The 26,973-nt window shown below is 32.7% G+C and overlaps 1 protein-coding gene across 1 annotated transcript; it reads left to right on the forward strand.

Annotated features, from left to right (window-relative positions):
* Positions 1-373: 373 nt before the first annotated feature.
* On the forward strand, positions 374-19,338 carry LOC107643447 (TMV resistance protein N-like). The gene is made up of 6 exons (XM_016347098.3): positions 374-970; positions 14,771-15,887; positions 16,121-16,396; positions 16,855-17,754; positions 18,160-18,999; positions 19,117-19,338. The coding sequence occupies exons 1-5, from the start codon at positions 498-500 to the stop codon at positions 18,985-18,987; spliced, it is 3,594 nt and encodes a 1,197-aa protein (XP_016202584.1). The 5' UTR covers positions 374-497; the 3' UTR covers positions 18,988-18,999; positions 19,117-19,338.
* The last annotated feature ends 7,635 nt before the right edge of the window (positions 19,339-26,973 follow it).

Consider the following 26,973-nt stretch of genomic DNA (forward strand, 5'->3'; position numbering starts at 1 on the left):
GTCCTCGAGCCTAGTTCTACACTTGCCAAAGCTAGAATCTTCGATCTTCAAGCAGTCCAGTTCGTAAATTCGTTCCTGTTACGAACAATTATAATGTATTAAAAAATTGTATTTCTTTGAATAATTTAATAAGTGCCTGTTTGTTAGCCAAACCTAATTAAGTATTATATTCAGATATAGATCCGGAAAACGCGCAGATTTGTTTTGTCCAAAATAATTTATTCCTAGAACCTATCTTGCATTACTAACGAGGTTTTTGAACCCATTTCAAATTAGAGGATTAATGCAATGAGGTTAGTTTGTATGGTAGTAAACATAATTACATAATAGTAAACATCTTCAAGAGGTGTTTGTTTCAAGCTATATTCTGTAATTTTATTCTTGATACTGAATATTTGGAAATGACATTAATCTTTCAAGCTAAGTAGTCCTCATCACTTGCTTCTTCGCTACGTTTCGACATAGTTCTTTCTCAGAGTAATGTTGGTTTGGGTTCAATGGCACTGAAGGTTGAATCTTCGTCACGAACTTCAAAATGGAAGTACCGTGTTTTCGTGAGTTTTAGGGGAAAAGACACCCGCGACGGTTTCACTGAGCATTTGTATGCAGCCTTGCAAAGGCAACGTATTCAAACGTTCAGAGAAAACAACAATGAAGAACTCCGAACAAGTACTGTTATCTCTGATCAGCAGCTCCTTCTTGCAATTGTCATACTGTCACCCAATTATGCGAATTCCACATCGTGTTTGGATGAACTCCGAAAGATTGTTGAAAGCAAAGGAAGCTCTGGCATGATATTGCCGGTGTTCTACGGTGTGGATCCTTTCGACGTACGGCACCAAAAGGGCACCTTTGCAGAAGCTTTTAGGAAACATGAGGAGAGATTTAATGGAGACAAAGAAAAGGTTCAGAAGTGGAGAGATGCTTTGAAATTCGTTGCACAATTAAGAGGTTGCAGCTCTCAACATCGGTAAGTCGTCGTCTTTTTCTTGATTTTTTTTCCTTAAAATTACTTTGCCGTGATTTCTAGCTAATCCTCTCATAAATAAGGGTTAGTTATCTTTTATAACTGGTTTAATTATTATTAGAGGAATTAATTTATAATTAAAATAATTTATTTTTTAATTTTAGTTAATTAAACCAAATTTTTACTAAATTATGGTAAAATTCATTTTATAAAGCGCAATAATTTTAATTTTAAAGAGATTTTATTTTACAATTTGTTAATTTTTTCAATATATCCAATTTTTTTAATGTGTTCCAGCAAAAAAAATTAAAAAAAGAAAATCAAAAAAGAAAATTAAAAATTAAAAAATTTAAAATAAAAATAAAATAAAAATTAAAAACTGGAAGAAGAAGAATAGAAAAATTAGAGATTGGCATCTTATTAGAAATATTATTTATATGTATAATATTTAGGAAGAGTTTTAAGTGTACTGAGAACACCGATATTTTAATTATTTTAACCGATATAATATATATTAATTAAAATCAACGATTAAAACATCTGAAACATTGTTTCAGGTATATTTAAAACTTTTTCTAATGTTTATACTTCTCCAATAACAAGTTTAATTAGAATCTTATAAACAACTAAAAAATAAAAAATTCTAATATATTTATACATTTGTATCTCGTGTATATGTAATATTTAGAGATGTCATTCAAACTATATATATATTCTCTATCTGCTATGTTAAATATAAAAAAAAAAATAAAGATCCATGTTACGTTTGAAGTTATTCGTCGTTTTCAACTTTTAATTCGTTTTTGTTTTATTATTTAACTTTTATTTTCAGTTTTTTTCTGTTAAATTTGTGTGGCTGAAAATCTAGAGCATTTAAAAAAATTGGATGGATGGAGAAATTTAAAAAATTATAAAATGAGATATTTTTAAAAACTATTGTAATTTGTAAATTATCTTTTATCATGGTTTAATAATTTAGTTTAATTAACTAAGAAAAAAAATAATTTGACACAAATAAATTTTTTCAATAACAATAAAATAAATTATAGAGGATAACTAACCCCTATTTATAAGAAGATTGAGTAGAAATTATCTATCTTTTTTTTAGGTGCAATTATATTTAGATGAGTCAAAATAGAAGTTCTCGCATTTATTGTATGTGATTTTGTCATGAGTTAATATTTTTTTATTAAGTAAGGTTTAATTATTTTGTTAGTTTTTATAATTTTTATAATTAAATTTTTATATTTTTTAATTAAATTTTTATGTTATTTTTAATTTTATAATTAGACTTTTTTAAGTATAAAATATGTTAAAATTAATTAAATATTTTTAAAAAAATTAAAGATATTTATAATTAAAAATTTAATTAGATATTTGATCGTATATATTTTGAGATAAATATTTTATTAATTTAATATTTTTGACATAAAAATATTTAATTATAAAATTATAAGTAGTGTAAAGATCTAATTAAAAAATATATAAAAATTTAATTAAAATTTTAGTAAAATTATTGAAACTAACAGAACAATTAAATCACTAATTAATATTCTCTCTAAGTGGAGCATGAAAATAATTAATTATAGTATAAATATCAAGATAAAAAATTAATTAAAATAGTCCAAACTTATATTATGCACTTTTGGATCCTCCAAGTACACATCACCCTCTACAGCATACTCAACAAATTTTTCCATCTCTGGATTTGAAAAAGAATAAAAGATAGGCGTAGAAGAAATCTTCTTCTTATGTCGATCTATAATATCCTTCTTGAAATAAAAAAAAACTTTGACTTTTATTTGATCCTCAAATTTTTCTCTTTTGGAACTCCAAGTTGCTATAATTTGTTGCATATGCTCCATGTCAATGGCCACTTTGACTAAATCCTCTATGGTTGCTTAATGGTAATGTTAGACTTTATCTGCAAGTTCTTCGTTTAATCCAAAGAAAACTCGTTCCATAAGAACTTCAAGACTCTTTTTAATATTAGCCTTGTCCATCAAATATAGAAACTCCTTGTGGTACTCCATCACTGATTGTGAACCCTGTTGCAACCTACAAAATTTTTTAAAAATTTCGTTGTGGTATGATGATGGCACAAATTGGTTCTTCATGATTTTCTTCATCTTCTCCCAACTACAAATTGGGCTTTTGCCGTACCATCTTCTAGATCTTCCTAATTTAGTCCACCATATACAGGCATCATCGGAAAAATTGGCTTGTACCAGTCGAACCTTCTTTTCTTTTGAAAGGATGCAATTTAGAAAAATCGACTCTACCTTCCTTTTCCATCAGAAATAAGCTTCAGGATCATTTCTCCCTTTAAATGCAGGAATTTGTAACAGAAAATTCTTTTTCGCATATGAGAGTCTTTCATCATCACTGTTATAATACTCAATCATTTATTATTATTTCTTTTACTCCTTTTTCTTGAGCAGACACTGACTTTAAGATAGAATAATTGCAGAAAAAATTAAAATAAGAATTTTTTTTTCATTTTTTTTACTCTGAAGTAAATGTGCAAAAATTGAAAAAAAAAAAAAGAGAGTAAACAAGAACCCTAAAACGTGTAGATAAATAAGAATTTACCTATGACCTGGTTCTGATACTAGATGATAAAAGAAATGATACAAATAGACTCATCCCAAAAGAAATTGCAGAAACATAAAATAATAGATAAAAATTTTTCTACTAGAACTCTAAGAAACCTATTCTTAGCAATCTAGGTCACCGGAAGGAATTTGCTACTAGACCTTCAAAGAATCTGTCCTTGACAATCTAGATCAAAGGGATAAAAATTGAAGAAACCACCACGCAAAATTATCACCACGCAGAATCGCCTTAGTGTTGGATCTTTCAATCTTCTTTATTGCAACAAGCAAAGCAAATTACTCACCTGACTTAATTACACTAAGAAAACGTGCATAAAGTACTAAGAAAATTTTATTCATAAAAAATTGTGTAAATTGTCTCACCAAAGATGTTTAAATAGGCCCCTGACAAACTAATTAAAAGATAATTTAAATCAGATTGGATTAGATCAGATTTGATTTAAATTTAAAATCCCTACAAATACTACTCAGCAAATTAGAAATAAATCAAATCTTCTAACAAGCTCTAACAGCAAAATAAATTAAAATAAAGGGCTAAAAATTCAAAAATTAATAATAAATTATGCCTCCCACTAGATTTAAAAAACATTATTAGGTTTCTTGGTGTCCTGACTAACTCAATGGGACTTATGAGTTGCCGCCATTTCAGTACTACGATTTTTGAGATGAACTATTGGTCTCTTTAATGTCTAAGACCGATATGATATAATTCTTTTAGTATTCAGATCTTTAAATATGATAAGATTACTATTATGTCCTTTGTCTCTAAAATGATAAAAATACCCTCTTGAACGGGTATCACAAAATTACAAAGCATGAATCTTCAAATAAAAAGAGAGAGAGCTAGATCCAGTTTGAAAAAATTTGTCTTGAAGATTCTTATATTGTGTTTAGTACTTTATATTTGATAAATAAAAAATTATGTATTTATTATTTGCAGGTTAAAAAAATTATATTTGGGATACATTAAAAGCATCTAAAGAAATAATTTTTAAAATTAGTATGTATTTATTAAAATAAAAAATTTTAATATAATTTAATATATTAATAAATATTTAAATTTACTTTTAGTTAAATTATTCATGCCAAGTTCCATTCACAATTAAATTTTTTTATTTTTTTATGTCTATTATAATTATTTTAAAAGTTAAAAACTATTTTATGAGATATAATTATTGTTGGTTATATTTATTGAAAATTACTTTTAATTTGATTTACAAAATATATGTACTGCAATTTTCGGAAAATTATATTTTATTTAAAGCCAATCTTAATAAGTTATTTGTGAAAAATAAAAGATTTTACAAAATCAAATGTTAATATTTTAACTCTTTCTGCCCTTTTTTTTTTCCTGCTTTAGGTATGTAGAACCATTCCTAAATACATTTTTAACAAAAACAAATCATGTCATTATAAAATAAATCACAAAATAACATACCATATCTCATTGGGCTATCTCTCAGCATGTTCTGGGTTGTGGCGTAAAAGGTGAAGAGTGAATCTTAAGCTCATACCCCCCAAAAAATACAAATATTAAATGTATAAATCTCACCATCTTAGCTGCTTCAAGTTTTTGGTCAATAGGTATATATAATTATATATGTAAAACTTTTAAAATATTTGGGTGGTCCATGCTCGGGAGAATGGATTTTTTCTATTGTTGAAAAAAAATTGAGGTAGTAAAGTGTAATCTATAACTCTTCAATATACTTTTTCTCATATTTTTTTTGTCTCACTTATAACAATTAATAGTGAAAAATCATACTTTATTCATTATTAAAAAAATTGAGAGAATCTATTTTCCATATTCGGATGGTCCCCATTACCAATATTAAACTCTGCTATTGGCTATAGAATGTAACAAAAAATTAAAAAAAAAATTATTGAATACCTTACAAATACGTTTAAAAGTACAAAAACTATTAAACTAAATATCTGTATTAAAATAGTAAAATTTTCAAGTTATCTACTAAATGAAAATGACATGTTAAAACTGAATTCCAAGAGTAGTCGTTAACAACAATAGTGTGCAGTTACTTTACGCTATCTATATAAAAGAATTAAACTTTGTACTAGAAAATGTTAATGAAGTACCAAAAATATATGACTATTAAACTAATGAATAAAGTTATTAAATAATTTAATAGTATAATTTTTAATAAAATATTTATTGTGATGAGTTTCTTAATTTCTACTTAGGTAATAAACCACCACCACTACCACCACTATAATAATGGGTGTATTTTATTATTTTTATTTATAATCATTATTTATGTCCATCTAGGAGAGAAGTGTATAATGTCTATGGTTATGGTAATGATTATATATAAATATTTTTATAACATATTTTTATTTTTTAATCTTAGCAATGCTTTTTTAAGATATGGTAACCACATAGTCTATATATATATATATTATGTATGTTTTTTTTTTACAAAAGCATACTTTCAATTAAGAAAATAGTCAAACGACACTTATATATCGTAGAAAAATTATCAGATCTGAAACTAAACAAGAAAATAGATAAGTTTTATATTGAACTATTATATGGGAAGAGGCACACAGTTCGATTACAAAGAATCTTATACAAAGGAAATAGAGACTCAAAACAATCTCTTTTGTTTCTAAATCTTCACAGTAGGTGCTGCACCATAGAAACCTATCTTCTCTTCTTTTTAGAATCGATCCAAATGCTTTCTGAAACTGTAAATATTTCCATAAATGAAAGGCCTTCGTTGTATCTTCATCCCAAGCCTGCGAAAACAACACTAACACACCCATAAAGGGACCAATACACCACAAAAGGGGAAAGAAACACCACAAATGAGTTATTTAATCTAGATCTGGATCTCAGATCTAAATCTCTTGAGACAGAAACAACAAAAGAGCAAACAGAAGTAACAACAAAACAGAAGGGGTGCTAAGGAAAGAAGAGAAGGTAGGTGATAGAAAGAGACGGGTAGTGAAAGGGTTATGACTAGCGGAAAGAGAGAGAAAGTGGCTGGTGAGGGTGAGTGTGTGACACTGGAAAGAGATATATAAAGGGTTTGGGAGTAAGAGAAAGGAAAGAGAGAGAAGAGGAGTAGTAGAGAAAGGGGGGAGGAGGGCCACCGCAGCCCAGGTAGAGGCGGCGGCGGCGGCCCTCAGATGACTTTAACCTGTTTCCTTTGCGCGAGAGAGAAGAGCGTTAATTTTTACATTGGAACATATATTATGTATGTTATTAATAGGCATTGCTTCTAATCTTTCATATTCAGTGAAAATTATTAAAATGAATTCGGAGATACAATTTAGTGTAGAAGTGTAGAAAAATGTATAGATGCCAAAAAATCTTCAATTCAATTTAGAATAAAAAATAAGTTACGAAGACCAATTCTCTTTGTAAAAGAGAATCTATATAACTATTATATAACAACAACAATAAAACTTTATCCTACTAAGTGAAGTTGGCTACATAGATCAAACGACGTTATTGAGCTTTATTATATATTATGTCTATAGAAAAATCATTTACATGTAGATCTTGTTTGATCACCTCATGGATGGTCTTTCTAAGTCTTCCTCTACCTTTTACCCCTTATCCATCTTCCATCTCATCCACCCTCTTGAGTCCTGACTGGGTGCTTTGTCGGTCTTCTTCTCACATGTCCAAACCACTTGAGACGTGATTCTACCATCTTTTTCACAATAGGTACTACTCTAACTCTCTCTCTTATATCTTCGTTCTTTATTCTATCCAATCACGTATGACCACTCATTCATTTCAATATCTTCATTTTTGCCACACTTAACTTATGTTCGTGTTTCTCTTTGGCCACCCAACACTCCATACCATAAAGCATACCTGGTCTGATAACAATGCGATAGAATTTACCTTTAAGTTTTAAAAGCACTTTTTTGTCACATATGAAACCAGACGCATTCCGCCATTTTGACCAACCTGCTTGGATCCTATGATTTATATCCTATTCAATCTCTCCATTATCTGTATGATGCACCCAAGATACTTAAAACTTTTAACTTTTCGTAGGATGTTTTCTCCAATCTTCACCTCTATATTAGGGTTTTTTCTTTGACGGCCTAACTTATATTCCATATATTCAGTCTTGCTACGGCTTATGCGCAGACTATACACTTCTAGAGTTTCTCTCCATAAATCCAAATTCTTATTTAGATCTTCTCTCAAGGATGTTCCCTAGTGTACTCTTATACCAATAGAAAATTTCTTTGTCACACCACCTTGAGTTTTCACACTAGTTGTAACTCCATCATACATGTCTTTAAATGCACGAATATATGCGATCCTTACTCTCTTTCTTTCCAAAACCTTCTATAAGACCTCCCTTTGGACCCTATTGTACGCTTTTTTCAAATCAATAAACACCATATGTAGATCTCTTTTATTACTATGATACATCTCCATCATCCTTCTTAACGGTATGTAGTTTCAGTGGTAGATCTTCCTGGCATACAACCAAATTGGTTCTCTGTTACTTGTATCTCTTGTTTCAGCCCTATTCTATCACTCTTTCCCAAAACTTCATGGTATGGCTCATGAGCTTGATCCCTCTATAGTTTTCGCAACTCTATATATCCCCTTATCCTTGTAAATAGGTATTAAGGTGCTCTTTTTCCACTCATCTGCCATCTTCTTTGACCTTAAAATATCATTAAAAAGCTTGGTTAACCAACTGATACATTTCTCTCCAAGGCCTTTCCAAACTTCAATCGGAATATTATCGGGTCCTACTGCCCTCCCATTTTTCATCCGCTTTAGAGCCTCTTTTACCTCGAAGTCTCGAATCCTTCGATAGTAGTAAAAAATTTGATCTTCTTCCCTCGTGCATAACTGACCAAGGCTTGGAAGATTCTTTTGTCCTTCATTAAATAACTCATAGAAGTAGCTCTTCCACCTTTCATTGATCTTCTCATCTTGAGACAAAACCTCTCTGTCTTTATCCTTTATACACTAAACTTAATCCAAGTCTCTCCTTCTTCTTTGACGGCTCTTTGCGATTCTATATATACATTTTTCTCTTTCCTTCATGCCTAAAGACTTGTAGAGACCCCATCTGCTCTTGTTCTTGCTTCACTTATAGCCACTTTTGTCTTTTTCTTAGCCGTCTTATATTTTTTCCAATTATCTGTATTGCGACACAAAGACCGCTTTTAAAGTACTCCCTTTTTGCCTTTATCTTTTCTTGTACACTCGCATTCTTCCATCTGGACTCTTTGTCTCTTGATCCTATCCCCCTAGATTCACCAAAACTTATTTTTATTTTTATTCTAATAACTTCTGCCATCTCCCTCCACATCTCCTCTGCGCTTCCATCCCCTTCCCACTTTGTCTCTTTTTCTACCCATCTTAGGAAGCTTCTTTATCCCTCACCTTTCGTCCGTCACCACCTCGTCCTTGGGTTCTTCGTATGATGCATTTTTCTCAACTTTTGCTCAACGTAAAAATCCACGACGAGCATCCTATGTTGTATTGTTAAACTCTCTCCCGGAATAATTTTACAGTTAATAAAAAATTTTCGGTCGACTATCCTCAACAAGAAGAAGTCTATTTGAGAGCTTGTCATGCCACTCCTATATGTTATAAGATGTTCGTCTCTCTTTTTAAAACATGTATTTGCAATGAGAAGATCAAAGGTTGAGGAAAAGTCTAAAATAGTTTTACCTTCGGTATTGACCACCCCGAAACCGTGGCCTCAGTGAATACTTCTATACCCAGTCACTTCTCTTCTAACATGACCATTTAAATCTCCTCTGAAGAAAATCTTATCTCCCAAAGCTAAGGTATGTTTTAGACCAAACTCTTTAGATCATCCGAAAACTTGTGTTGCTCGTCTGAACCCACTTTCGGTGCATAGGCGCTAATCACATGAAAAGTATCTCCTTCTATCATAAGTTTGATAGAAATGATCCGATCACCCACCTTCTTGACATCCACTACATCCTTCTCCCACTGCTTATCCATGATAATACCTACCTCATTCATATTCTTCACCTTTCCTGTATACCAAGGTTTGAAACCGGAGGTATCCAACTCCCTAGTTTTTGAGCCGACCTATTTTGTTTCTTTTAGGCACATGATATTAATCTTCCTCCTTGTCATGATATCCACCACTTCCATGAATTTTTTTTTTGTTAGAATACCTATGTTTCATGTCTCAAATCTTAACCTTCTGTCGCTCTGACCTTTACCTTTACCTTTTTTTTTGTGAACTAGCTTATTTACCCTCGTCTATTCACGAAAACACGAGAATCCTTGCTCATTTAACACTACACCCAGGCACTGATGCAGTGGCTCTTGCTCATTTAACACGGTTCGCGAGCCATACAGCGTGTTGCTTCCGGGTAACGACCTAACTTTTGTGCAATAACGTCTTTGATCCATGTCATGAAGATTCAACTAAGTTTTTATGTTGGCTGTTGAAAGTCTAACACAACATTCCTCCTTTATCCGAGCTTGAAACTGGCTATCTAAATATAATCTATATATAAAAAATATTAAAGTAGCACTACAAGAAAGTTGCTAGATACAGGCGGAATAAATCCGATGGTATAAATCTCGCCAGTAATTATTTACTGACGGATTTTTTTGTCTGCTGCTAATTACTAACAGATTTAGCAGCGGATATAAACTTTTATTTGGCATAATTTTTAGAGATTGTTATTGTCAAATTTTTTTCTCGATAAATCTGACGATAATATATTATTTATTAATAATTAAAATAATAGTTACTGACTGATTTAACTGACAATAAACTAAAAGTTTAATTTAAAAAATTTGTTTTAAAATTCAATATATAATTTTAAATATTTATATTAAACCACCGCTTCCACCTTTTACCTGATTTTCGGGATGAGAAACATCTACTGTTAGATGAGGTACTAGTTAATGTGTTTGTTGAGGTATTATAAACACTTGCAAAAGATTTAACAGAAGAGCATAATTCAGCTCAATATGCAGGAATAATTTAAACATTAAACCAGAATGGAAGAGCATGTACAAATTAAGAAAAAATCAAAATAGGAAAAAATGCAGGCCTCACCACTAGAACTTATTCGATTATTTTTCTGTAGACTGCTTTCATAGACACCTATTTCAACAAAAGAACTGCTACAATCATCATTACGTCCACCTCCATCATTTCCTTCCAGTTTATAGCATATCCATGAAGGAATGTGAAAAATGATGAACAGCTTGTTGTACTTAAAATATTAAAAATAAAAATAAATTTGTTCAATTTATATAATTAACAAAAGGCATAGGAAATAAAATTTTTAAAACACAAATAACTAAGTTTACAGTTACAACCTTTTAAATCAATACTTTGGATGCACAAAGGCACCTTCATGTGATGTTCCTCCATGTTAAACACTATCAAATTCCATCAAATTAAATGCATATTAACACAAATTCAAACATTGAAAAAAATGTTGCATATCATACAATTAGAAAAACAATCAGCGAAATACGAGATCTACTATTGACAGATTACTTTGGATAAACCACAAAGCTGATATAACAAATTTAAACAAGGTCAAATATATGGACCTTAATATAAAACTAAAAACAGCTATTATAAATACAAAAAATTTTCAGGTCCACATAGAATTCTATTATATGAAAAGAAACAATTAACAACATACACATATAAAAATAGATTCAACATATCAAATAACTTACCAAATAAAAAACAGCAAAAGTACTATTTGATCTTCAATTTCTTCAATTTATTGAATGAAAGGTCAATATACTCCAAATTCTGTCATTATCCACTTTCCGGAGGCCAGGTAGATATCTAGTTTGTTTTTTAAAAAAATAAGAAAACGGCAAATCAAAACAGAAAAGGAGCTATTAACAAAAGAAAATTATTTACACCAAACTTAACACTTAGAAACAATGAACTTTGACACTATCATTACCCAAAATTAACTACCACTCCAATCTAAAACCATGACCAAGTAAAAGAAAGTAAAGTATTCATTGATTCACTTTATTAAAGTATCCTGCCTCAAGCTGAATCGACCCACCACAATAGTAAAATTCCTTGATGAGCTGGTTTTCTATTCAAACTTAGAATTTGCATAACTAAAGTGGCTTAAAGTAAGTACATTTTTTCATCAGCAGAAAAATAAAAAAACTAACCTGATAGAGAAGTGACAAATAGAAAGCATAGTCAGTTGCTTAAGGGCAGCAATCTCGGCCAACAATGGAAAACACATAATCTGTGACTAAAATGGCGCGTATCATTTAATTATTTTACCGTCAGACTTTTTTGTCCCTAAATTCGGCGATAATGTTCGCGCCAACTTTTTTCTCTCCAATTATTACTGATGAATTTACCGTCGGAAAATTGAATTCGACGATAACTTTTTTACTCGATAAATTTATTGTCAAATCCACCGGTAAATCCATCAGTAAACCCGCTGCTAACTTCCAATGATAAATCCAACGGTATTCAACATTTTTTTTTGTAGTGTAGTATTTAGCAAGCTAATGATACTTAAGATTTTTTATTTTCTATGAATTTGTTATGTCATTACTAAATTTACTTTGTGGCAACACGAGTTAATTTTTAATTTGGTCTCTGAACTTATATATGAACCTTATTTAGTTCTTAAAATTTCAATTATCTCTATTTAGTCCCCAAATTTTACAAACATGACTCACATTAGTTCCTGAGATAATTTTCAATACACAGACATTAATGGAACATTGATATAAATAGTCAAATGCCATGTTGGAACATGTAAAACGATGCGGTTTTGATTTTAGTGTTCAAATAATTCAAAAATGATGATGTGTCACTTGCTTTGGGAGGAAAAGTTTAGATAAGTACCACTTGATGTGTTTTATGGTTATTTGAGTACTAAAACCAAAATGATGTCATTTTACAAAGTCCAATATGGCATTTGGTTGCTTACATCGATATTTCATTGATGTCTGTGCATTGAAAATTTTTCAAAGACTAATATAAATCATATTCGCAAAAGTTTGGGGATTAAATAAAAATAATTAAACTTCAACGACTAAATTGATGAGACGCGCGTACAAAGTAAAATAAAAATCACATTTAGTATATCATAGTAAATACATATGTATGTGTAACTAACTACCATCATTTTTATAATTTATTGTATTAAATTCTTCAATTATATAAAAGAAAATGATATAAATAACGAATGATTACAAGAAGATAAAAGAATGAAATTGAATAAAAAATAAATTGAAATTAGAAAAAGACAAATTAAAATTGAATATAATAGAATTTACTTTATTTTTTATTTAAATTTTTTAATGCAACAAGAAAATGACTCGTTTAACTTAATTTATATACACCATAATTTAAGATAAATAGTAATTAAATGAAATTAAGGACTTATTTATCTTCACTTGTCTACATTATATATAATTTTATACAAAATCAAAAAGTGGTTATATTAATCCTAAATCCTCTAATATTTTAATCTGCTAGTTAAATAAATAAAATCAAAATACATCAACTTAAGTTGAACATTCTAATACTTAAAAATATAAAATAATAATTATTAAAATAATATTTAAACTCTTCATACCACGAATATTTGAAGTACGTATAAAAAATTATATTATAAAAGATGTCAATTCATATCAAAGATCTAAATTCTAAATATTTCATGTCATATTTGTTGAGTTAATTAACTTTATTTTTTAAAATTATAAAAATTATATAAAAAAGAGATCAAAGTAGTACTAAAGTAAGTTATAACACTTAAATTTTTTAAGTTCTATATAAACTTATCATGTTAAGAATAACTTTTAACAACAGAAAAAATCATATTCATTTAGAAACTTTTAATAATGATAATAAAATTTGAAACCAATAATGTTCATAAGTGTGAAGACGAAGAACACTATGTAAGAGGTGAAAAATTTTGTGTATATTCATTTATTTTTTATTTGTCATCATTTGAGTGTTATATATAATTTTTTTTCTATACTAAAAATATCATAGTGAAAAAAGGTAAATACATGTATTTGTGAATCTTTTCTAAGTTAACGTTAGAAAGAAAATAAATATATCAAACACGTTATATGGTATAAAATATATAAGAATATTTGTATATAATAATATAATATTTAATTATTATATATTTTAAAATAGACTAAATAATTCTATCAAAAAATATTTTATTACATATTAAATTATTTTATTTTTTAACCCCAAAAAATATCTTTATTTATATTCTTGTATCTTTTAGTGCAGATTTAAATCTAGTAGATATTTTTGCTATACCATTACAAGTGTTTTCCACAAATAGAAAAAAGACAGTAACTTTTTAATTGAGTAATATTACATTAACAAAAATATTTTTATACTAAATTTTAAATTTAAATTCTACTTGTATAAAAATAAAATATTAGTTTAAAGTATTTAGCTAATATTTATAAAAAGTGTTAGTGCCTGACTTTTTTTTTTTCGTTGTAATTAACTATGGAACCACTCAGATAAAGATGTCTAGAACGTCTTTTTTTTAAAGATATTTTTTAATAATTAAAATTTAACACATATAATTAATTAAATTGTTATTTTTATCAAAATTAGGTCAGACAAATTAATTTGACCGAAAAACTAGTGAATCAAATCTTGAACTGATCTAAATTAATATTATTTTTTTTTATAAAAAATGACTATAATATCCTTATTATAGAAAATAATTAAAATACTCCTATTATATATATTAATTTTGAACATCTTAAATTCTAGTCATTTACTTCTTGCCATCATAGAGTTAACATTTAGAGTTTTCAAAAAAAAAAAAAAATATATATATATATATATATATATATATATATATATATATATATATAATAGGAGTATTTTAATTATTTTCTATAATAAGGATATTATAGTTATTTTTTATAAAAAAATAAATTTAGATCGGTTCAAAATTTGATTCACCATCTTTTCGATCAAATTAATTTGTCTGGCCTAATTTTGACAAAAATAATACGATTTAATCGATTATATATACTAAATTAATTATTAGAAAACATCTTAAAAAAAAGCGTTTTAAACGTCTTTATCTGAGTCACTCCCATTAGCTATAGTGCAAAATTATTTATATTAATATGAAAATATAAAGGAATGTTGAATCATGATAACATAATTATTTTTAATGTTTTGTTAATTAGATATGAAGCACAGCTCATCGATGAAATTGTTGAAGAAGCATGGACAAAAATAGAATCTAGATTGCCAACACAAGATGATAATAATGATGACGATGATGATGATCTAATTGCGATTAATGCAAAAGTAAATGAAGTATGTTCATGTTTAAGCCCAGAGTCAACAGATGTGCTCTTCATTGGAATATGGGGTATGGGTGGGTCAGGAAAAACTACTCTTACCTCTACTGTTTGCAAGAAAATCCGAAGCCAATTTGAAGAACACTGCATTCTTCGCGTTGGAGAGGTTTCGAGAGAAGGAGATCAAGATCTAGTTAACCTGCAAAATCAACTTCTTTCACATTTGAAACCAAAGTGCATGGTAATTAAAACTTTGAACCAAGGAAAGGATGCCATCAAAAACCTTTTGTACAAAAAGAAAGTTCTCATTGTCCTTGATGATGTGAGAACTACAAGACAGCTAGAGAATTTGGCAGGAAGCCGCGTTTGGTTTGGTCCGGGGAGTAGAATAATAGTTACTACTAGGGACCAACACTTGCTTAGTTCACATGGAGTAACACTGTTTAAATTGTATGAGATGAAAGCCTTGGATACTAATGAATCCCTTCAGCTATTCCATAAAGAAGCATTTAAAGGAGAGAAAAAACAAGAAGAGTATTTGGATTTGTCTAGAAAGTTCGTAGAATATGCTGGAGGCCTTCCTTTGGCACTTAAAGTGCTAGGTTCCAATCTTTGTACAAGAAACATTGATGAATGGGATGAGGCTTTCGATAAGATGAGAAAAGATCAAGATGGTGGTATTATGAACATACTTAGGATATGCTATGATATGTTGGAAGAAGGTCACAAGACTATATTTCTTGACATTGCATGTTTCTTTAAAGGGTGGTACAAAGATAAAGTGATAAGAATATTGAAAAATTGTGGCCTTCATCCGGCAATAGGAATAAGTGTACTTGTTGAGAAGTCATTGATAACTTGCAAAAAAGGAGTTTTAGGGATGCATGATTTACTTGAGGAAATGGGTAGAATGATGGACATGCAAGACTCTAAACAACATCTTGGACGCAGTAGGTTGTCCTCTCTAGATGACATTAATCAAGTATTGAAGGAAAATACGGTACGTATTTTACCCTTTTCCTTCTTCATACATTACTTTCTGTAAAATCCTTGTGTCTCTATTATTTGACCATTATTAATTTTATATGAATAATGATGCTTTAACTTAATTTTTTGGTGTTATATATAGACATCAACATTTCAACATTGATTTTGTATTTTGTAGTTTGCAACCTATCAATTTTAACATTAAAAAATGAGCTTATGTATCGTACGTTGGTCATTTTATATTAGGGAATTGAGAAGATTGAAGGTGTGGTTTTGAAGCAACATAATAAAGATATTTTGAAAGATCATGGAGCATTCTCCAAGATGTGCAACCTAAGACTTCTCATCATATTATGTGAATTGCACCTGTCTCGTGGTTTCAAATGTCTTCCTAGCTCATTGAAAGTTCTTATTTGGGTGGAATGTCCTTTGAAGACTCTACCACTTGGTTTGCAACTACGTGAACTTGTTCACTTGCAAATGAATAATAGCAGAGTAGAACAACTTTGGAATGGAAGTCAGGTAAGACCATATAACTTAAAGGCTGCATGCGCTTGAATAAAGAAATACAAAAAAACGAAGAAGTAATAAATGGATATAAAAATCATCTAGTTATATAGATAAAAACAAAAATACTAAATTTTTTACTTAAATTCTTATATTTAGTCTGTCATTTTATCACATTCGTAAAATTTATAATTATGTATTAGTATAAGGAAAATACTAATGCGCATGATAGAAATTAAGAAATTTAACTCTCTTTAAAAATTAATTTACTATTAAAAGTAAAATAAGAATGCTAAACAAAACATAAAATACCTTAAATTTTAATTCTAAATATTAAAATTTGAAATTTAGATTCTAATTATTGATATAAAATATATAAATAAAAAATTAAAATTTATTCAGTTAAAAAAAATGCAGAGTACAGGTCTAAAAAAGATATAATGGGGTTTAATTTATAATTAATTTTTCCACAGGTTTTTGAAAAACTAAGAGTTGTTGATTTGAGTTATTCCAGCAATCTGATTCGAATTCCAAATATTTCTAATGTTCCATTGCTTGAAGAGCTGATCCTTGATGGTTGTATATCGCTTGTTGAGGTTGACCAATCTGTTGGGCAGCACAAGAAGCTAGAAGTGTTAAGCCTTACAGGATGCATAAAGCTCGAAACCTTGCCCCGGAAATTCGAAATGAGTTCACTGAAGAGGCTCATTCTCTGTGGCTGCTCAAACGTGAAATCACTTCCTGAATTTGGGGAGAGTATGGAGTATTTGTCAGTGTTGAATTTAATGAAATGCTCAAGTCTTCTTTCCATTCCAGAAACTGTTACCAATTTGAAGTCACTGAAAATTCTCAATTTGTCCGGTTGCTCAAAAATCTGTAGACTGCCAGATAATATAAAGGAAAACTGGGCTTTGGAAGATCTTGATCTTAGTGAAACCTCTATAAGAGTGGTGGATTCATCTTTGTTTCAATTGGAAAATCTCGAAAAGCTTTCTTTTCGTGGTTGCAGTGGACCAGTATCCAACACCACCACCTCTGATTCGAGTGTTTCACGCTTAACATTGCCTCCTCATATCCCAGGACTTCCCTTGTTAACCATATTTGATCTAAGCTATTGCAATCTCCATCATGAATTGATTCCTGATCTGCGCCACTTATCATCATTGGAGACTTTGATTTTAAGTGGGAATACAGAGCTTATCTTAACTCACAGCGTTGCTAAACCTCCTATGCTGCATTTTCTTGAAGCAGAAGGTTGCCGACAATCGTTTGATCCATGTGTGTTAAATTTTCATGGGGAAGCTGGACTACTGTTAGATTTATGCAAGTTATGGAAGCTGTTCAAGACGGATTATAACAAGCTCTTATGTCAGGTTTGTTGGTTCTTTTAGACTTTTAGTTAGATAGGTACTTAGTTCTAAGCTATTTTTCTCTTCTCAATATAATACAAGTAAATCACTAATATTTAGTTGCGTTTATTATTCTAGTTCCTCACTGAACATCTATTATTTTTTATTTTGCTGATGTGTTATATTACGTGACATTTTAATATGGTTTCTTAATTTGTCAATAGTATGTCATGGCATATCAGAGAATATCACATAACATGTCTTTTCTTTTGACATAACATAGAAATCAATAAAACTTCAGAAGAGTTGGAAGAGTAATAATTAAGAGAGAACATGGAACAAAAAAAAAGACACTAAAGGTAAACAATTAATGTTTAGTCATGAAATTACCATACTTATTTAAAAAGAATTTATATGTGGTTGTTACAGGTTGTAGATCATAGTTATCCTATCACGTACCAGGAAATTCCTCCAAATTTTGGCAAGGAGATATTCTTTCCCATTGGTACACGTTTATCAGAGCTTGAATCAAGCGCATCAATCACAGTGGACATACCTAATGAATGTTGTGAGGGTAAGTGGTGGGGAATTGCTGTATTCCTTGCCTTCAAACCTCTAGAATCTTCAACTAATTTTCCGAGTCTAAAATTTGGTTGGAGCTTTGGAGCTTCAAATACTGATCCTGAAGTTGGCTCTTCTTTCTTATATCTCTCCTCCAATGCTGTAAAGGCGCATTATGATTGTTGTCTTGTAACGATGATAGTGAGTGAAAATTACATATACATTCAGCTACACCACAGAAGCTATGACAATGTAAGTGAATCAAAGCCTTTTAGCAAGCATCGAAAGCCTAATTTTAGTGAAAATAGTAGGCTGCGTTTTAGTGTGCAAGGAGAAGAGATAAATATGAAAGAATGTGGGTATCATGTCTTTGGTAATGAAGATTTTAGAAATAAATTCTCATTTAAATTGAACAAAGAGAGTACTGTCACACCAAATTCCAGGGATTCCAATAGTACAGAAGAAATGGACATCATATTAGAAGATGAAACGGAAACAACCAGCTTGGGTGATGATCGCATCGATGAAGAATCCAAGTTAGTTAGTGTTAATTCTGATCATATGGAGGCTGATATAAGAATAAAGGATTCGACCAGAGGTAGATGGAAAAAGGTAAGTAGCTTCATGACGAAGAAATGCATCTTTGGACTAAAGGGGTGTAAACCAAAGAAACGGTCCCACAAAGACAATGTATGAATCATGACTAAAGTAAGAAATCGATTCTCCTCCCTGGCTATCTCCCCTTGAACCCTTCTCGTATCCCCTTCTCACTCTTCTTAGCTTGGTTCTTCTCTCATATTAATTCTGTATATGCATTTTTTGCAGGAAAGGATACTGTCATCTTCTCAATGGAACAAGCAAACAGTACCTGGCTTCAACACATACATTCTTAGATGGAAACTCACATTTTAATAATTGTTATCACATATTTCATGTTATTGTTGCTTTAGTAAGATTATGTTAATAAGGATTGGATCAGAAGCTTATAGCAAGTGCACATCTGTTATATTCAATTTTTATGTGCTCAATTAGAACTTGTTGGGAAAACTCGAAGTCCAAGACAAAAAACAGTCGAAGCACTGAAAATAATTTTTTTTATAATTTATGCAATTAAATAAATAATACTAAAGATGCTTTTTTTTTTTTTTTTGTGACTGATACTAAAGATGCTTTAAACAATTAATATAATGACAGAAATTAAAATACTAAAAACTAAAAATTAATATAATGATAGAAATTAAAATATCAGACACCCAAATTTTTATTGTGAAATTTTTTTTTACAAGTCAAGACAATAACATTGTTATATTAATTAGAGTTTTAATTTGCCAAGACAAATCTTGTTTATTACATGCACAATATACTATCTGTTATGTTATGTGGGTAATCTGAAATAGTTGAGTTGGGTTTGGAAGAAAGGCCCAAGCGTCAATGGAATGGGATCTCTGACTTGGTGTGCGCCTGGGCGCCTCCGTCCGAGTTGTGTATGTGAAAGAATGGAGGGTGGTACCTGCAAAGACACTCCGATGCCTAAGTTAGCAAGGGAGTAAGTAGGTTTAAGGGTATTGGAATTTAGTGTTACTTGAGCATGTCAGTGTATTTATAGTGGTGATCCAATAACCACTATTGGAGTAGTTCCACTTCTGAAGGTGGATAACCATCCCTTTATCTTAGGTTGTTGGGATATTGCTTCTGGAAGTGGGTTGAGAGATTTTAGGGGCAGTTACTTATTTGAATAAGTGTTATCTGCCAGCTCATGTCGAGCCCGACCCCTTTGGAGAGGAGCCTATGTCTAGCCCGACCTCTTAAGATGAGGTCGGGTGGGTGGTGAAAGTCAATCTTTGGATTGGGCCTTTTTGGCTTATTTGGACTTGGACCATAGTGTTGGGCTAGAGTATGAATAGTGCCCCTACTCGAGTCCGATCTCTTTGCTTATGAGTTGGATTCGAGTATTTGATTTAACTCGGGTCTGTACAAGTCGGGAACAGACGTGATTTTTAGTTTAAAACCGACGTGATTCTAGATTTCTCAGCCGTCGTGTCTAATCAAGCGTTGTGTCCGTTTGGGATTTCGTATTTACACGTGGGGGCAGTTACATTGGTAACGTCGCGTTTCTTTAATGATCGCTTCATGATGAGCGGATAATTTATACGCTTTTCGGCATTGTTTTTAGTATGTTTTTAGTATATTTTAATTAGTTTTTAAATAAAAATTACTCTTCTGGACTTTACAATGAGTTTGTGTGTTTTTCTGTGATTTCAGGTATTTTCTGGCTGAAATTGAGGGACCTGAGCAAAAATCTGATTCAGAGGCTGAAAAAGGACTGCAGATGCTATTAGATTCTGACCTCCCTACACTCAAAGTAGATTTTCTGGAGCTACAAAAGCCCAATTGGTGGGCTCTCAATTGCGTTGGAAAATAGACATCCTGGGCTTTCCAGCAATATATAATAGTTCATACTTTGCCCGAGATTTGATGGCCCAAACAGGCGTTCTAAGTCAGCTCAAGAATTCTGGCGTTTAACTCCAAAACTGGCACAAAAGTTGGAGTTAAACGCCCAAACTGGCACAAAAGCCGGCGTTTAACTCCAAGAAAAGTCTCTACATGGAAATGCTTCAATGCTCAGCCCAAGCACACACCAAGTTGGTCCGGAAGAAGATTTCTGCATTAATTACCTATTTCTGTAAACCCTAGGCTACCAGTTTTTCTATAAATATGAGCTTTTGCTATTGTATTTTCATACAATCGATCTTTACTCATACTTTCATAGACCTTTTCACATTTGGGGGCTGGCCTCACGGCCATGCCTAGATCTTTTGTTCTTATGTATTTTCAACGGTGGAGTTTCTACACACCATAGATCAAGGTGTGGAGCTCTGCTGTTCTTCATGAATTAATGCAATTACTACTGTTTTTCTATTCAACTCAAGTCTATTTCTTCTCCAAGATATTCGTTCGCACCCAAGAACATGATGAATGTGATGATTATGTGACGTTCATCACCATTCTCACTTATGAACGCGTGATTGACAACCACTTTCGTTCTACATGAACAAGCTTGAATGCATATCTCTTGGGTTTCTAATCTAAGATTGGAACCTTCGTGGTATAGGCTAGAATTATTGGCGGCCATTCCTGAGATCCAGAAAGTCTAAACCTTGTCTGTGGTATTCCGAGTAGGATCTAGGAAGGGATGACTGTGACGAGCTTCAAACTCGTGATTGTGGGGCGTGTGACAGACGCAAAAGGATCAATGGATCCTATTCCGACATGATCGAGAACCGACAACTGATTAGCCGATGTTGTGACAGAGCATCAGGACCATTTTCACTGAGAGGACGGGATGTAGCCATTGACAACGGTGATACCCAACATAAAGCTTGCCATGGAAAGGAGTATGAATGATTGGAAGAAGGCAATAGGAAAGCAGAGGTTCAAGGGGAACAAAGCATCTTCATACGCTTATCTGAAATCCACCAATGAATTACATAAGTATCTCTATCTTTATTTTATGTTTATTTTCATCACCTTAAACTCCATAACCATTTGAATCCGCCTGACTGAGATTTACAAGATGACCATAGCTTGCTTCAAGCTGACAATCTCCGTGGGATCGACCCTTACTCACGTAAGGTTTATTACTTGGACGACCCAGTGCACTTGCTGGTTAGTTGTGTGGAATTGTGATAAAGTGTGATTCATGTTTGAGAGCACCAAGCCATTGGAGCCATTGTTGATGATCACAATTCAAACCACTTTCCCTCCCAAACCCACCCATAATGGCCGAACCATACCTCCCCTCTCACTCCTATATAAACCCATCTTCACTCCTTCATTTTCACACAACCTCAACACCACTTCTTCCCCTTGGCCGAGACACAAAGCCCACTCCATTTCCTCTATTTCTTCTTCTTCTACTCTCTTCTTTCTTCTTTTGCTCGAGGACGAGCAACCTTCTAAGTTTGGTGTGGTAAAAGCTAAAGCTTTTTGTTTTTCCATAACCATTTATGGCAACAAAGGCCGGAGAAACCTCTAGAAAGAGGAAAGGGAAGGCTAAAGCTTCCACCTCCGAGTCATGGGAGATGGAGAGATTCCTCTCAAGGGTGCATCAACACCACTTCTATGAAGTTGTGGCCAAGAAGAAGGTGATCCCCGAGGTCCCTTTTAAGCTCAAAAAGGGCGAATATCCGGAGAACCGACATGAGATCTGAAGAAGAGGTTGGGAAGTTCTCACCAATCCCATTCAACAAGTCGGAATCTTAATGGTTCAAGAGTTCTATACCAATGCATGGATCACCAAGAACCATGATCAAAGTGTGAACCCGGACCCTAAGAATTGGCTTACAATGGTTCGGGGGAATTACTTAGATTTTAGTCCGGAAAATGTAAGGTTGGCATTCAACTTGCCTATGATGCAAGGAGATGCACACCCATACACTAAAAGGGTCAACTTTGATCAAAGGTTGGACCAAGTCCTCATGGACATCTGTGAAGAGGGTGCCCAATGGAAGAAAGATTCAAGAGGGAAGTTAGTTCAACTAAGAAGGCATGACCTCAAGCCCGTGGCTAGGGGATGGTTGGAATTCATCCAACGCTCAATCATTCCCACTAGCAACCGGTCTGAAGCTACTATAGACCGGGCTATCATGATCCATAGCATCATGATTGGAGAGGAAGTGGAAGTTCATGAGGTTATATCCCAAGAACTCTACAAGGTGGCGGACAAGTCCTCTCCTTTGGCAAGGTTAGCCTTCCCTCATCTCATTTGTCACCTTTGCAATTCGGTTGGAATTGACATAGAGGGAGACATCCTCATTGATGAGGACAAGCCCATCACTAAGAAAAGGATGGAGCAAACAAGAGATCCCACTCATGGACAAGAGCATGAGGAAACTCCTCATCATGAAATCCCTGAGATGCCTCAAGGGATACATTTTCCTCCACAAAACTATTGGGAGCAAATCAACACCTCCCTAGGAGAATTAAGTTCCAACATGGAACAACTAAGGGTGGAGCACCAAGAGCATTCCATCCTCCTCCATGAAATTAGAGAAGATCAAAGAACCATGAGAGAGGAGCAACAAAGGCAAGGAAGAGACATTGAGGAGCTCAAGCACTCCATAAGATCTTCAAGAGGAAGAACAAGCCGCCATCACTAAGGTGGACCCGTTCTTTAATTTCCTTGTTCTTTATTTTCTGTTTTTCGAAAATTGTGCTTTATGTTTATCTATGTTTGTGTCTTTATTACATGATCATTAGTGTCTTAGTGTCTATGCCTTAAAGCTATGAAAATGAATCCATCACCTTTCTTAAATGAAAAATATTTTTAATTGAAAAAGAAAAAGAAGTGCATGAATTTCAAATTTTAAAACAGTTTGATTATTTTGATGTGGTGGCAATACTATTGTTTTTCTGAATGAATGCTTGAACAATGCATATTTTTGAATTTGATTGTTTATGAATGTTAAAATTGTTGGCTCTTGAAAGAATGAAAGGAAAAGGAGAAATGTTATTTGATGATATGAAAAATCATAAAATTGATTCTTGAAGCAAGAAAAAGTAGTGAAAAAGCTTGCAGAAAAAAAAGGATATATGCGGAAAAAAAAAGAGGCGAAAAAAAAAAGAAAAAGAAAAGCAGGCAGAAAAAGCCAATACCCCTTTAAACCAAAAGGCAAGAGTGATAAAAAGGATCCAAGGCTTTGAGCATCAGTGGATAGGAGGGCCCACAGGAATAAAATCCTGGCCTAAGCGGCTAAACCAAGCTGTCCCTAACCATGTGCTTGTGGCGTGAAGGCGTCAAGTGAAAACTTGAGACTGAGCGGTTAAAGTCATGGTCCAAAGCAAAATGAGTGTGCTTAAGAGCTCTGGACACCTCTAATTGGGGACTCTAGCAAAGCTGAGTCACAATCTAAAAAGGTTCACCCAGTTATGTGTCTGTGGCATTTATGTATCCGGTGGTAATACTGGAAAACAAAATGTTTAGGGTCACGGCCAAGACTCATAAAAGTAGCTGTATTCAAGAATCAACATACTTAACTAGGAGAATCAATAACACTATCTGGATTCTGAGTTCCTATAGAAGCCAATCATTCTGAACTTCAAAGGATAAAGTGAGATGCCAAAACTGTTCAGAGGCAATAAGCTAAAGGCCCCCGCTCATCTAATTAATACTGATCTTCATAGATGTTTTTGGAATTCATTGTATATTCTCTTCTTTTTATCCTATTTGATTTTCAACTGCTTGGGGACAAGCAATAATTTAAGTTTGGTGTTGTAATGAGCGGATAATTTATACGTTTTTTGGCATTGTTTTTAGTATGTTTTTAGTATATTTTAATTAGTTTTTATTATATTTTTATTAGTTTTTAAATAAAAATCACTCTTCTAGACTTTACTATGAGTTTGTGTGTTTTTCTGTGATTTCAGGTATTTTCTGGCTGAAATTGAGGGACCTGAGCAAAAATCTGATTCAGAGGCTGAAAAAGGACTGCAGATGCTGTTGGATTCTGACCTCCCTGCACTCAAAGTGGATTTTCTGGAGCTACAGAAGCCCAATTGGGGAGCTCTCAATTGCGTTAGAAAATAGACATCCTGGGCTTTTCAGCAATATATAATAGTTCATACTTTGCCCGAGATTTGATGGCCCAAACAGGCGTTCTAAGTCAGCTCAAGAATTCTGGTGTTTAACTCCAAAACTGGCACAAAAGTTGGAGTTAAACGCCCAAACTGGCACAAAAGCCGGCGTTTAACTCCAAGAAAAGTCTCTACACAAAAATGCTTTAATGCTCAGCCCAAGCACACACCAAGTGGGCCCGGAAGAAGATTTCTGCATTAATTACCTATTTCTGTAAACCCTAGGCTACCAGTTTTTCTATAAATAGGACCTTTTGCTATTGTATTTTCATACAATCGATCTTTACTCATACTTTCATAGACCTTTTCACGTTTGGGGGCGGCCTCACGGCCATGCCTAGATCTTTTGTTCTTATGTATTTTCAACGGTGGAGTTTCTACACACCATAGATCAAGGTGTGGAGCTCTGCTGTTCTTCATGAATTAATGCAATTACTACTGTTTTTCTATTCAACTCAAGTCTATTTCTTCTCCAAGATATTCATTCACACCCAAGAACATGATGAATGTGATGATTATGTGACGCTCATCACCATTCTCACTTATGAACGCGTGATTGACAACCACTTCCGTTCTACATGAACAAACTTTAATGCGTATCTCTTGGGTTTCTAATCTAAGATTGGAACCTTCGTGGTATAGGCTAGAATTATTGGCGGCCATTCCTGAGATCCGGAAAGTCTAAACCTTGTCTGTGGTATTCCGAGTAGGATCTGGGAAGGGATGACTGTGACGAGCTTCAAACTTGCGATTGTGGGGCGTGTGACAGACGCAAAAGGATCAATGGATCCTATTCCGACATGATCGAGAACCGACAGCTGATTAGCCGATGTTGTGACAGAGCATCAGGACCATTTTCACTGAGAGGACGGGATGTAGCCATTGAAAACGGTGATACCCAACATAAAGCTTGCCATGGAAAGGAGTATGAATGATTGGAAGAAGGCAATAGGAAAGCAGAGGTTCAAGGGGAACAAAGCATCTTCATACGCTTATCTGAAATCCACCAATGAATTACATAAGTATCTCTATCTTTATTTTATGTTTATTTTCATCACCTTAAACTCCATAACCATTTGAATCCGCCTGACTGAGATTTACAAGATGACCATAGCTTGCTTCCAGCCGACAATCTCCGTGGGATCGACCCTTACTCACGTAAGGTTTATTACTTGGACGACCCAGTGTACTTGATGGTTAGTTGTTTGGAATTATGACAAAGTGTGATTCATGTTTGAGAGCACCAAGCCATTAGAGCCATTGTTGATGATCACAATTTCGCATACCACTTCATTTTACCATTCTGCCCCTGGCATGTTATAAATACTTTTCCCTCTCTTTTCTTTGTTTTCTTTCGTCTTCAAAGTTTCTTGCTTGCACTTCTCACTCATTCAAAAGAAATTCCTTTAGCCTTCCCTCTTGGGGTGCTTTGTTGTTGCTGTGACTACTTCTCCTCAAGTCTACAGAGAAAGGTTAGCCTTTTCTTTATCTTCTTCTATCATTTGTGTAGTGTTTTATCCCTGTTTTTACTGTTCCCTCGTTCGTAATGTGAGGTGTTAGTATCTTCATAAGTTTATTTGTCGGTCTTGGTGATTCTTTTCCTTATTTTGATTTCTGGAGAAAAAACTATCTTGTCTTTGGGATCCCCGTTTTTTATGGTTTTTTATTTTTCTTTGTAGGTCTTATCGCTTTTATACCTACTTCCTACTTGTCAAAAAAATGTCTTCCCATATCCCTGAGTCCCTTTCGAGATGGGTAGATGATTCTGTACTAGATGAAAAGCCTTTAGTAGATACTGATTTTTTTACTGAACTTCGTACTCACCATAGGATCTGTAGTTTGGAGGATGATGAGCCTAAGTATGAGTTGGTAGCCCCGGGTCCTGAAGACCGGGTTTGTTGCGAGAGGGTTACTGACTCTGACCCTCATTTTTTTATGTATTATTGCCTTTTTATCCGCCTGGGGGTTTCCTTCCCGTTCTCTGATTTTAAAATGGAGGTCTTGGGCTACTGCCGAGTTGCTCTTACTCAACTCCACCCCAATTCTTGG

This window comes from Arachis ipaensis, chromosome B5, assembly GCF_059453495.1.
Source record: "Arachis ipaensis isolate K30076 ecotype BB chromosome B5, ASM5945349v1, whole genome shotgun sequence".
NCBI classification, from domain to species: Eukaryota; Viridiplantae; Streptophyta; class Magnoliopsida; order Fabales; family Fabaceae; genus Arachis; species Arachis ipaensis.